At 52.9% G+C, this 13,256-nt stretch overlaps 1 protein-coding gene across 2 annotated transcripts in view; it reads left to right on the forward strand.

Annotated features, from left to right (window-relative positions):
- The window catches only part of CACNA1S (calcium voltage-gated channel subunit alpha1 S), a 67,755-nt gene that overhangs the window by 10,538 nt on the left and 43,961 nt on the right, over window positions 1–13,256 (forward strand). For both annotated transcript variants that reach the window (XM_088017123.1, XM_028120206.2), the window contains exons 3-7: window positions 6,336–6,475; window positions 8,243–8,385; window positions 8,565–8,717; window positions 11,368–11,573; window positions 12,969–13,072. In XM_088017123.1, the coding sequence (XP_087873249.1) occupies window positions 6,336–6,475; window positions 8,243–8,385; window positions 8,565–8,717; window positions 11,368–11,573; window positions 12,969–13,072 (746 nt within the window). The remainder of the gene's footprint in view (window positions 1–6,335; window positions 6,476–8,242; window positions 8,386–8,564; window positions 8,718–11,367; window positions 11,574–12,968; window positions 13,073–13,256) is intronic.

The raw sequence follows: 13,256 nt of genomic DNA on the forward strand, positions 1-13,256 counted from the left end.
CCTTAAAGAGTTAGCAACAAATATGAAAGAATGCCCTCCCACCAGGAAGATTTGTATCCTAACAGACCACAAGGGGTTGACCCTAAGGAAGGCGACTCAGGCCCAGGTGATGGGGAGGGTGTGTGGGGGCAGGCCTCCTTCCCAGGGAGCCCTTTGACTGAGCCATTCTGACTCCTCCGTCAGCCCTGCTCTAGGCTGCTATGGCTCTTTCTAAGCCCTCCAAGGGGGCCGCTGGGGCCCTGGGGGCCTGGAGTCCAGTCCAGTCTTCCTGCTGGCCACAGAGTTGGGGCAGGGATGGGGAGGAAGAGGGTGCGGTAACAGCTGCCTCTGTGGTCTCAGACAGGGACCAGCCAGCTCCCGCCATCTTCCCTCAGTGCCCAGTACAAGCCAAGGGGAGGAGCAGTCCCGTGGCAGGTCTGGCTGACCCTTATGGCTGGAAGACAGCCTGAAAATAGAGACAGTAGGACGGTGAGGGAAGTGCAGTATGAGCCCTGCTTTTTCAGCCCAGGACTTCAGGAGCATCCAGCTGTAACGCCCCCAGGAGCAGGTACAAGGCCTGTGGGTCTGGGCCATATACCAGGCCTACCTCCGGCCAAGAGGGGCCCCCAAAAGCCCCGGGTAGAGGTCTGTCTGTGGAGAGACCAGAACTCCTTGAAAGGGACATGTGGCAACGAAGGCCCTTGAAGGAAGCTTGTAACAAAGCTCATCTCACAAAGTCAGACGGGCTCACGGTCTTCCCACGAGGTCAGGAGGGTCAGGGGATCAGAGTTATCTCCCCCGTTTCAGAGCCTGGGGTGTAGTGTCCCTTCTTAGGAATAGAGACCCCGCGGCTACGCCTGTATTGATTCTGCACCCAATTCCGATGTGTATCTGGGGGGTTTGCCCGCCAAGCAACGCTCTCACACCAGCTGGGCGTCCGACAATGTGAATAAATTCTGACACTGTCTACCTGGACGGAACATCAGATCTCACAGGTTAAGGACTCAGTCCTATAAGATGGACTCCACCACCCCCGACTTCAGAAGCCAATAGCAAGTCCAAGTTGTTATCCGTGCTTCTGGCAGACAGGCTACGGACGGGAGATTCCAATGACCCTCCCCTTGGGTTTGATTCATTCCCTAGAGTGGCTCACAGAACCCAGAGAAACATTTTACCTACTAGATCACTGACTCATTATAAAAGGATGTAACTCAGGAACAGCCAGATGGAAGAGATGTATACTGTGGCCTCAAGGTATGGGGGAAAAGGGCATGAAGCTTCCATGCTTTCTGAGTGTTCCACTCTCCCTGCATCTCTGCTGTTCACCCACCCAGAAACTCTCTGAACCCTGTCCTTTTGGGTTTTCACGGAGGCTTTATTACATAGGCATGATGGATTTTTTTAAATCATTGCCCATTGGTGATGGATTCAACCTTTCTCTCCTTTCCCCTCCCTGGAGGTTAAGGGGGTGGGACTGAAAGTTCCAACCTTCTAATTACATGGTTGGTTCCTCTGGTGGCCAGTCCCCAAGCTTAGGTGAGTTCCACAAGATGAGAGTTGTCACTCTCATCACTTAGAAAATTCCAAGTGTTTTAGGAACTCTGTGCCATTAACAAGGATGAAGACCAAATTTGTATTTCACATTATAAATGCAATATCAGCACCTCTCTTTAAATTTTGCTGCAGGAGAGATGATGATTTTTGACTGTTTTTTTTTCATTCATTCAACAAACATTTCTTGAGCACTTGCTCCGTGCCAATCAGCACGGAATGCTCTACAGCAGAGATTCTCCGATGATTTGTGGGGAAAGACCAATTTGTTGCTTCCAATTTGCAGTCCACTGTGGACTGGGAGGGCGTGCTGCTTCGTGGGACCGCTTCAGAGCGCGCACCCTGTGAGGCTCACCAAGCCCAAACTGAGCCTATAGTCCACCCATGTGCTGGGAAGTTGTGGCGAATTGCTATAACGATTTCCAAATGCTTGTTTTCCATGGCTGCACTTGTCTCAGAGCAATAACAGTAATTCGTGGACAGCCCCGGTCTCCAGCCTGGATCTGGAGAAGCAGTGCACTAAGGACACTGGCTCATTCCTCTGATCACAAAGATTGGTGTGGCGGGTACTGTTCTAGATGCAGGTGACACAGCAGTGGACAAAGCCAAGGCCCTGCTCTTATGGACCTTAAATTCAGGCCAAGGGAAAGAGTTAAAAGAAAAAAAGAATTATATGGTGCACTATGTGGTGATCACTGCTGAAAAGGAAAACAAAGCCGGGTAAGGAGATAGACAGGGGGGAGGGGGCGAGGGGCATCAGGTGCGCCTCGGTGATAAGGTGGCATTCAAATGGATCCAAAAGAAGACAGTGAGCCAAGAGGTTATCTGGGAAGAACATTCCAGGCCGAGGGAAGAGCAGGGGCCAAAGCCCTGAGCTCATTTCAGCGGCGCATGGGGAGAGCAGACACTTGTAAGGGCAAGGAGTCAAAATCATCGCTGGGGGTGGGGGTCCAACCACAAAACCTTCCCCACCCACCACCACCAGAGACTCTGAGCAGCCTTCTGTACAGGGAGACCCCTGCCCCCCCTACCCAAATACCACTCCTGAGGGGGAAACGTACATCTCTCCTGTCTACGCGGCAGAAAAACCATGGAGAATCCACAGTTGAGAATACACATGGTCTCAAGAAGGTTGCAGTTTGGTGAAAGGCGGTGAAGAACAGCATAGTATTACAGGGGAAGGTGAGGACACCCAGAACTTAAACTCTCCTTGTGCGGGATTAGAAGGACTTTCTTAGATGACAGGTCTTGCTTGGGTGACGGGCCGCAGGTAGGTTCTGGGCAGAGGGGCCGCTGTGAGCGAAGGCACGGAAGCTGGGGAAAGCTAGGGGACCTGAACGTCCTTGCACGTGACTGGTGGGGAGGCAGCAGGCCACGGGGAAGCCAGGGGGGTCGGCAGGGCTCGGGTCAGAGAGGGCCTTGCACGCCAAGGGAAGGCATTGGGTTTTTTCTGGTAAGCAGTATGGAGCCATTGGAGAATGCGGGCCAGCGGATGGTCAGATCTCTATGGAGAGGGGACCAGGGTGGCAGTGAGGGCGGCAGGCTGGGTAAGCGTGAGAGCCAGCAAGGCCAGGGCAGTGCAGAAGCAGGGGAGGAGGTGGGTTCGGGAACCGTCAGGGAATAAAAAGGTCTGGACTTGGTGGGCGGTGGGACCCAGTGGAGAGTGATGGGCAGCACCCGGAAGGACCCTGGGTTCCTGGCATGGGCAGCTCGGTGCCATTGACTGAGACAGGGACAAAGGAGGGAGAGCGAGTGCAGGGGCAAGAGGAGTTCAGTTTTAAGCATGTTGAATTCAAGGTAGGACAGAGGCAAGAGCTGGTGAGCCACCCGCAGACGTGACCTCAGACAACAGGTCTGCGGAAACCGAGAGAACAGGGCGCAAGCAGGGAACAGACTTCCACGAGGGGCCCAGGTCTCTCATCAGAATAGCTGTGATGTACTGAGCTTTTGGAACCTGCCAGGCAACTGTAGGCACTTCCTTGCTGGATGCCATTTATTCCTCAAAAGGACTCTTGCGGGGAGCAGGCTTATCTCAGTTGTACAGTGAGGAAGGCGAGATTCACAGAGGTTAGGAGCTTGTCCAAAGGCGCGGAGCTGATGAGAAACCTTGTGCGGCATACCTGCTGCCTCCCACCTGCTGATGGCGGCCTCTCGAGGGGGCGCCGGAGGGAACTGGGATGGTTTAAGGAAGGTCGATAACTTTGATCTTAGGGAAAGAGAACCGGGGCTTGCCTGCTGTCTCCAGTCCAGCATTTAATAAATATCTGTGGCATGAATGTGCCTCATTCCTCTGTGGAAGGCTGAGCCCCGGCTGGCGGGGCCACGGGGCAACCCAATGAGACATGGACAACACTGTCCCAAAACTCAAGAAGGGGCATATCCTGGGCGAGGGCCCATGTTATGTGCACACCCGGGGGAGTTCCAGGAGCTCTGGGATCAGGCCGGGTCAGTGCCGTAGGGAGAGCTGGGCCTCGGAGCTATCAGGCTGTGGAAGCCGAGCGACCCCAAGTGTGGCCCGCGGCCCTCGACAAGCGCCCTCAGGGCCTAGTGGCTGCCGGACAAACAGTAGCAGGTGCAGGCGGCTCTCCCATGGACGTGACTGGCCGCCCAGCCTGTGAGCACCATGACTATTTTGGGCCCGGTTTTCCCTCCCTTCAACCCCACTTCAAGCGTCTTGCCCCTGGGGTTGCAGCCACTTAAATATGTAAATGCTGACTTGACTTCAGCCTCTTCCCTACGAGTTTTCCTCACTAGTGTGCCTGACTCCCAGGAAGCCTGCCCTGCCCAGGAACGGAAGGACCCAGCTCATTCCAAGGAGACCCTCCATGGTTGCGCCCCACTCCACCTCAGCAGGGAGCTGCCCAGACTGCCCTTTGCAGCTCTTCCTGGAGCGAGGTGCCCCATGATCCCCACCTCATGTTCCCATTAAGTACAATTCCTATAAACAGGCCTGTTAGGGGCGCCTGGGTGGCTCAGTTGTGTCCAGTTCTTGGTTTCGGCTCAGGCCATGATCCTGGGGTCTTGGGATGGAGCCCCGTGGCAGGCTCCTCACTCAGCGGGGAGTCTGCTTGAGGATTCTCTCCCTCTGCCCCTCCTCCTGCTCATGCTCTCTTTCTCTTTCTCTCTCTCAAATAAATAAATAAATCTTAAAGCAAACAAAGCGAAACAGGCCGTTAGTAGAATGGCATTCCAGAAAAAGAATGGAAGAGAAAGGAAGCTTTGGTATTACAAACTGGTGGGAGGAATTAGGGGTGAGGTTAAGGAAAGTAGGCTCAGTCCATTGTGCCTCAGTTTTCTATAGAGAAGGGGAAATTATGCTCTCAGGAAACTTCTCTGAATGACAAGTTGGGAGGTTTCTAGGACCGTATCTATATCAACGGGCCATTTGGTGACCTCTTCCCTTGCTTCCCACACTTACCACTTGGAAGTAAAAAATTCTCTTCCAAATCATTAATAAGGTGGCCTGTCTCCTGATCTGGCTCCATCCGGAATGAAGGAACTATGAATTCATAGTATGAGTTAGGCCTCCCTGGCGTGCTGATAGAGAGGCCCTGGTCAGGGGGAGTGCTTTCCCGGGTGTGGGTGTTGGTGACTAATGGTAAGAGAGGGCTTGGGGTGAGGCACAGCCCCCCCTTGTTGGTCAGCTCCAGAGGGCCAGCCAGCTTCTCTCTACATGCCTCCCAGGGTCGTGCAGTGCCTCCGGTCCCATCAGCAGCAGGCTGCGCAGACACCCCCTCGGGAGACTGTGCTTGTTTGGGGAGACCTGGAGGGATGGGACGCAGGGCTCTTGGAAGCCCCCAAGCCAGGGTTCGGTCGGCTGCAAGGAGAGCAGTTTCAGCCTGGAGTCTTGGCAGAGGGGACTCTGCCTTCTCCTTTACAAATAGCTCTCCCGGGCCCCGAGGAGGGGGAAGGGTGACTGGGCCCAGGAAGGGGTATCTGAGAGGATCAGAAGACCGGGCTCCAGGGGCAGAACCTGGAGGGGTCACCAAGGCCTTCCGCAGGGCGGGGCTGAACTGAAACCCCGCCTCTTACCTGCGGGGCCTCCTCCATCCCCGGCACGCCCCGATTCCCCTCACCCTGAGTGAGAGTGTGTGGCCGCCGGCAGGCAGCTGGTGTGGGGCTGTAGGACACGCAGGGGAGGTTCCAGAAAACTCAGTTAAAGGTCAGACCCTGGTAAGATCAGCCCGGAGAGGGCCATCTGGGGTTCTGAGAAACGCTCCCCCTCTCCGCCGCCGTGCCCACCGTCAGTCCTCAGGATGGTGCGAGAAGAAAGATGCCCAAACCGGAAACCACCTGGGGACCTTTCCTTTGAGGGCTGCCCAGACCATTCATTTATTGATCCGATTCGAGGCCCAGGAAGAAGCATAATGAAAGAAATGAACAAAAATCCGCACACTTTATGGAGTTTGTTTTGAAGGGGGTGAGATAGGAAATGAACGAGATAAAAAATATATATATGGTATTTTTAGCTAGGAATAAGTGCTAAGAAGACAAACTAAAACAGACAAGAGGAACAGAAAATGTCAGAGGTCCCTCATATTGTACTTGTGGGGCCAGAGAAGGCCTGGGTGAGGGATGAATCTTGAGTAAAGACCTGTAGGAGGGGAGGGAGCTGGCAACGTGGGAATGTGTGGTGGAGATGTGGGGGATGGGGGTAGAGGAATTCCAGGCAGAGGCAACAGCCAGTGCAAATGTCCTGAGGCGGGCGCATCGGAGGAACTGCGTGCCTGGAAGAGAAGTCAGGGTGGCTCAAGGATGCACTCAGGATGCACAGAAGAGTGGTGTGGCTGTGTTTGCTTCCACAGGAGAAACTGGAGTATTTCTTCCTCATTGTGTTCTCGATTGAAGCCGCCATGAAGATCATCGCCTACGGCTTCCTCTTCCACCAGGATGCCTACCTGCGCAGTGGCTGGAATGTGCTAGACTTCATCATTGTCTTCCTGGGGTGAGGCCCCCGTGTGGGGCGTGGGGTTTGAGGTCAGAGGGGCTCTCTGAGGCCACTGTGCCCACCACCCCCGCCAGCATCCCAGAGGCAGGATGAAACCCCAAGCATTGTGCCAGGGGGCAGCCTCTGGAAGGGCAGGCCCCTGCAGAGATGTGGCCAGGGTTGGGGGAGAGTGCAGCATTGCCAGCTCACACAGCCCTTCCCCAGCTAGGCACTCCACGTTCCTTTATTCTTCTCCCATCACACACAATTGGAAATGATGTACGTGCTTTCAGTGGCCAGCAGTTTCTGGACGTTTATAAATCTCTCAACCTTTATCATCTATTATTTCTTCCATGGACCTATACTAAGTACCTGTTATTTGGGTTCACAGAGATAGACATTTAGGAACCTGTATTTGTTGGCTGGGGCTGCCATAACAAAGTCCCACAGACAGGGGGCTCCAACAATAGCAATTTGTTTTCTCAGCGTTTTGGAGGCTGGAGGTCCGAGATCAAGGTGTTACCGGGTTTGGTTTCTCCTGTGGCCTGGGACTGTGGGTGGCCCCCTCCTCCCTGTGAGCACGTGGTCTTTCCTCTGTGCGCACGCTCCCCCGGAGGCCTCTCTGCGCACCCAAATCTCCTCTTCTTCCGACGATACCAGTCAGACTGGATTGGGGTCGACCCTCAAGGCCTCACTTAACTTAACTCTTTCAAAAGGCCCTGTCTCCAAATACAGCCACATTCTGAGGTACTGAGGGTTAGGGCTTCAACATACGAATTTGAGGGGCACACAATTCAGTCCATAACATAATAACCCCCATTGTAACAGGAGCATTTATTAAGCACTTACTATGTGTTTTACATGTAACATCTCATTTAGGTTCTTCAACACTCTCAGTTTTCCCATTTAAGGAGGCTAAGGCTCAGAGAGGTCAAGCAACCGGCCCACGGTCACAGAGCTAGCCAGTGACAGTGCCAGGATTCAAACCAAGGCGATCTTGGCTCCAGAGGCTGCTATTTAACCACGACGCTGCCCTTCGATTCAATAAACGTGATGTTGATTATTTACTCATTATGCTGTGCTGCTTTAGGCACCCTGGGGAAAACAGGATTCTGTGAATCAGCCTCCACTCTTAACGAGCTGCCTTGCTGGGAGGCCAGGACCAATGTATACAGAATAATGGAGTGCCGGAAAACAGTACCACCCAGTGCATCATTGCCACGGCAGAGTGTCCCAGGGTTTCGGTTGTCAAAGGAAGGATTCATAAAGAAGGGCTGGAGATGGACTTCAAAGGATAATGGGACTTTGAGTAAATTGAGAGGAGGAGCAGATGAGCAGGGAAGAAAATAAAAGGGCGTTGTCGGGAAGTGCAGCATGAGGAACAGTCACGGGGCGACCTAGCTCTGGGCTTTCTCCTCTGGGTCCCCACGGAGGCCACCGCTGCTTGTGACCTTCAGCCCACTGTGGGGTAGGCTCAGCTTGCAGGCTGGGGACCATGAATGCCTGTGGCACATGGACCTCAATTCCCTTCAGCTCCCAGATGAGACATTGCAGATGGATCCGTTACTCTTTTCCCTGAGTCTGAACTTGCCTCGGAATATTTTCTAATAAAATTTTCCAGACAGACATCACCAAATCCGAGTTAGTGGTTGATGAGAGTTGTCACCTCTCCACTAGGCCTTTCCACCGGTCCCCTGAGCACAGATGGGACACGGGGTCCCAGAGCCGCAGAACAGGGGCTTGTCTGACCATGGGGCCCTCTTCTCTGCCTCTTCTCCACTCCAGGGTTTTCACCGTGATTCTGGAACAGGTTAACGTCATCCAAAGCAACACAGCCCCAATGAGCAGCAAAGGGGCTGGTCTGGACGTCAAGGCCCTGAGAGCCTTCCGTGTGCTCAGACCCCTCCGGCTGGTGTCCGGGGTCCCGAGTGGGTGCCAGTGCCCCTGCAGACGCCCTTCCTCCTCTCCCAACCCTTTCCCTTGCCTGGCTCTGGGTCCCCCTCCCAGCTTGCTGTCCCGAGGCTTCCCAGGAGATAGAGAGAGGGAGGGCCAGGAGTCCAAGAGGGAAGAAGACTCCCCTTCCGTCCTCCCTGCTCGCCCTCTGCAGGCCTGCAGGTGGTCCTCAACTCCATCTTCAAGGCCATGCTGCCCCTGTTCCACATCGCCCTGCTCGTCCTCTTTATGGTCATCATCTACGCCATCATCGGGCTGGAGCTCTTTAAGGGCAAGATGCACAAGACCTGCTACTTCACTGGGACAGGTGAGCTCCCAAGGGACTGGGGAGGTGGGAGTGGCCCTAGGGCGACTTGAAGGGACAGCCGTCTCAGCCATTGAAGAACCCCCAGAACGAGGTCATTTCCTCCCACACCTGTTACCCTGAGGGGTAGGTCTCTCTTGGACAAGGGAAATTGGAGGAAGGACAGGTCTGTCAGGGTCAGTGATCAAGGGAAGCAGGCTGAGGGCTGGGCCACAGCCTGCTTTGAAGCACTCCCACCCTAGATCAGTGTGGTATCTCTGGGCTTTCTGGGCCAGTTGTGGATTGAGATGCAGGCTCAGGACAAGCCTGAATTTCTTTCTTTCTTTTTTTTTTTTTTAAGATTTTATTTATTTATTTGACAGAGAGAGACACAGCAAGAGAGGAAACACAAGCAGGGGGAGTGGGAGAGGGAGAAGCAGGCTTCCCGCAGAGCAGGGAGCCCGATGTGGGGCTCGATCCCAGGACCCTGGGACCATGACCTGAGCCGAAGGCAGATGCTTAACGACTGAGCCACCCAGGCGCCCCGAGGCCTGAATTTCTATTTGTACTTTTCTTTGCAGCCATCCCTTTTAGCTTTAATCTAAGCAGCCCCTCAGAGCAGGGGCCCACAGAGCGGGGTCTAAAGGGGATCTCAAGAAAGCACCCAAGAGCCAAAGTGTCATTTGTAGGGTTATCGGAGATAACGTATCTTGAAGCCCAAATGAACTTGAGCCAAGTCTTCCAAACCAGCCGTTCTCCAACTATTTGCCGTATGACTCTCTACGCTCTTAAAAATTCTTAATGACCCCAAAGAGCTTTTGTTAATATGGATTTTACTTATTGATATTCATTGATATTCATAAATAGGAAAACTGAGGAAAATGTCATATTAATTTATTAATTCATTTTAAAAGAACAGTGATTAGCCCATTACCTATGAACATAAATATCTTATTAAAAATAACTGTATTTTCCCAAACCAAGAACATTTAGTGAGAAGGATGGTACTGTCTTACATTTTATCTAAATCTCTTTAATGACTTAGCTTAATAGAATCTGCTGGACTCTCACAGCTACTTCTGTGTTCAGTCTATTGTGAAATCACATGTCACGTAGGCTCTAGAATACTGCACTCTGCATTCGTTGAAAGATTGGGAGATGAAATACTGTCTTGGCATTCTTATAAAAATAATTCTGACCAGGGGCGCCTGGGTGGCTCAGTCGTTAGGCGTCTGCCTTCGGCTCAGGTCATGATCCCAGGGTCCTGGGATCGAGCCCCACATTTGGCTGTCTACTCAGCTGGGAGTCTGCCTTTCCCTCTCCCTCTGCCTGCCACTCCCCCTGCTTGTGTTCTCTCTCTCTGTTAAATAAATACACAAAATCTTTTTTAAAAAATTAAAAAAAATAATTTGGACCAGGTGGGTGCCCTGAAAGGATATGGGTCCCCCACTCCAAGATTCAGTGCTGCCAGCCCGCTGTGTCAGTCTGTCTCGGTCAGAGCCTAGCTTCTACCAGGCTCTACAGGAATTGGGCATGGCACAAGAAAGAAGTGACTTCTATTAGGACAATCCCTCCCACCCAAAGCCCAGAATCTAACTCACCAGAATAACCCAGGATGGACAAGGCCGCCAAGATCTGCAGTATCTCCGGAGACTCCTCACTTCCCCAGGCCCACTGACAAGGGGACAGGCAACACAAGGTCCAAATCCAAGTCAAGACAGTGAACTCTGATAGAGCTTTTGGTGGTTCCATTCCTAGTCCCCTCCCAGCTCAGCCTCTTCATGTTCCTGTAACAATCTATGTCCTATAATTAGCATTATCCAGACAGAGAAGAGGAGGCTTTCTATCAGAGCCTTCAAACCAAATCTGGAGGTCTCCTCTGGTGTTCTCATGCGTTCTTGACTGGTGCCAGCCAGCAGTGCTCAAGAACATTTCTGGGATGGGAGTTACCTGACTTGAAGGGTCAGGGACCCACTCAGAGCTCAGAACTCATCGATGTTCTCCTCTCGCATCTCCAGAAGACTGAACCACTATGGTAAATATGGGTAAGGTAGGGCATTCCAGCTATGATGAGCTAATCGAATCTCTAAACACAATAGGAGACTAAAACATCCTGAGATAAAAGGGGATCCAGGATGTCATCCAAAGAGTACCATCCAGGGACACGGAAGGGATTGCAGCCTGTTGGGAACGTCGGCTAAGAGCCGACCCCCGCCCCTAAAGCTTCGCATCTCATGCAGCTCATCTCAGTCCCGCTGGGACATCTCCATGCCAGCTCCCAGAAGGAACTCAAGTCAGAACACGGGTGGCCCCACCCCACACCTCTGCCCCAGCCACACAGGTGCCTCGTTTTTAAAAGCTCTGTGGGTAGACATGACATTCAGGTTACACCTGCTCCATAGGGGGCACTTCATAGGAAAGTAATCCTCGAAGCCGACCCTCTGATGAGGCCCTGGGGCCCAAGATATGAGCACTGCTGCCTGTAGATGCCCATGGCCGGGCCGTGGCCCCAAGCAGCCCTCTCCTCTAGCACCATATGCTCCCGGGCAGCACTCCTTTGTGTTTCCGGCTGAGTGTGTTCTAGACCCAGTCCTCAGTGATTGTGGACCACTCTTCTCCTATTCTTGTCCACCTGCGCCTCTTATCTGACGCTCACGCTGCCTTCTGCCTCCAGATATCGTGGCCACAGTGGAGAACGAGAAGCCCTCACCCTGCGCCAGGACGGGCTCGGGGCGTCCATGCACCATCAATGGCAGCGAGTGTCGGGGCGGCTGGCCGGGGCCCAACCATGGCATCACCCACTTCGACAATTTCGGCTTCTCCATGCTCACCGTGTACCAGTGCATCACCATGGAGGGCTGGACCGACGTCCTCTACTGGGTGGGTCTGGCCCCGTGGCTGCAGAGCCCCCTCCCTTCATCCACAGGCTCACCTGGGGGCGGGGGGGAGGTGGGGCCTGATGTTCACTGACTCTAGGGTCCGCTGCTCTTTCTCACCCGTCCTTGGGAAACCGACACAGGGTGCGTGGCCCCCTTCTGGTCCCCAGCGTGTGTCCCAGCACCCTCTGGGCAGTCCCCACGGTACAACCTGTCTGTGCAGGACCTAAGAGGTGGGTGAGGAATGAAAACAAGGAATCCATGGGTTCTGGTCTCAACTGCTAACTCTCTCCGAAGCCTGCCTGAGGGTGACTCATTCCTGATGACCTAGAATCTCAGATTTCCCGAATGACCTAGAATCTCAGATTTCCTGAGGGATGAAGGGCCCTTTGAGTCTCTTTTTGCCACAGGGCAAGACTGCTTTCTGATATAAATATTATTAGATATCAGTTTCCTTGTCTATAAAATAAAAATACTACCTACATCATAGGGTAGTTATGATGGTTACTAGGCATATTAATTGAATTACAACAGTGCCAGCAACATGGTCAATGCTATATTAGTTTTCCTGTTGGAGTGTATTATTTATTGGGTGTTATCCAGAGATAGGTTGCATTTCTTATTTAATCCTCCAACGGTGGAAGCCATTGTTCCCACTTTACAGATGAGTAAACTGAGGCTCAGAGAGGTTCAGTAACTTGCCTGCCGTTATGGAGCCAGTGAGCAATAGATCCAAGAATTGAACTCTCATCCATCTGGCTCCGATCCCAGAACTCTTAACCACAATGTGACACTGCCTTTTGAGGAAAGGTTGTCAAACTGTCAGATGCTTGCAAACAGAAAGGATTAGTGCGAATAGTTCTTGTGAGCTCATATTATGGGAGCAAATTATCAAACATTTCAAGGGCCTGTCACATGTGTTATTTCGATTCTACTACAAGCCTGTGGGGGCAAGCACATATCACCATCCCCATGGACAGATGGGATAATATTCAGAGATGTTAGGTGACTTGTCTAGGGTCACAGAGCTTGTTCGTGAGAAGTTGGCCACGCTCAGGCCAAGACTTTTTAGTGTTTCTTCTGCTTTGAAAAATCTTAGCTGTAAAGAAACCACTTGGACAGAGAGTGTATGAGAAACTCCAGCCAGGGACGTGGATGGCTGGAGGGAAAAATGGGTCAGCCATGTCTGGGCCAAGTGGACAGTCAGCGAGTCTCCTTTTGAGAAGTCCTTCTAACTCCAGGTCCTAGGTCTTTGGAGAGGGAGGAAAGTCACCTCACTGGGCCCAGATGGCCTCTCTCCTTCTCCCCCAGGGTCAGGTGGAGCATGAGAGCCCTGAGTCTGGAAGGGGACCTAAGCCCTCGGGTCAGTGGACGGGACTCACACCTCTGCCTGGACCAGGTCAATGATGCCATCGGGAACGAGTGGCCCTGGATCTATTTTGTCACCCTCATTCTGCTGGGATCCTTCTTCATTCTCAACCTGGTGCTGGGTGTCCTGAGCGGGTAAGGAAGCTCACGGGCAGCTGGGAGGAGAGGGAAGAAGAGAAGAGGTGAAGAGGGGTGGAGGGTGGGAGGGAGAAGGGGCAGCTGGGGTGGGGGTGGGGAGGAGGGTAGGAAGGAGAAAAAGAGCCGGAGGGAGAAGGAGAGTAGTGGGTAGAGGAGGAGGGCAGGGAATGGGGATTAGAAC

The sequence above is a fragment of the Eumetopias jubatus genome, unplaced genomic scaffold (assembly GCF_037043125.1).
Source record: "Eumetopias jubatus isolate StellerSeaLion01/CBP00866 unplaced genomic scaffold, mEumJub1_p1.0 scaffold_12, whole genome shotgun sequence".
In the NCBI taxonomy this organism is placed as follows: domain Eukaryota; kingdom Metazoa; phylum Chordata; class Mammalia; order Carnivora; family Otariidae; genus Eumetopias; species Eumetopias jubatus.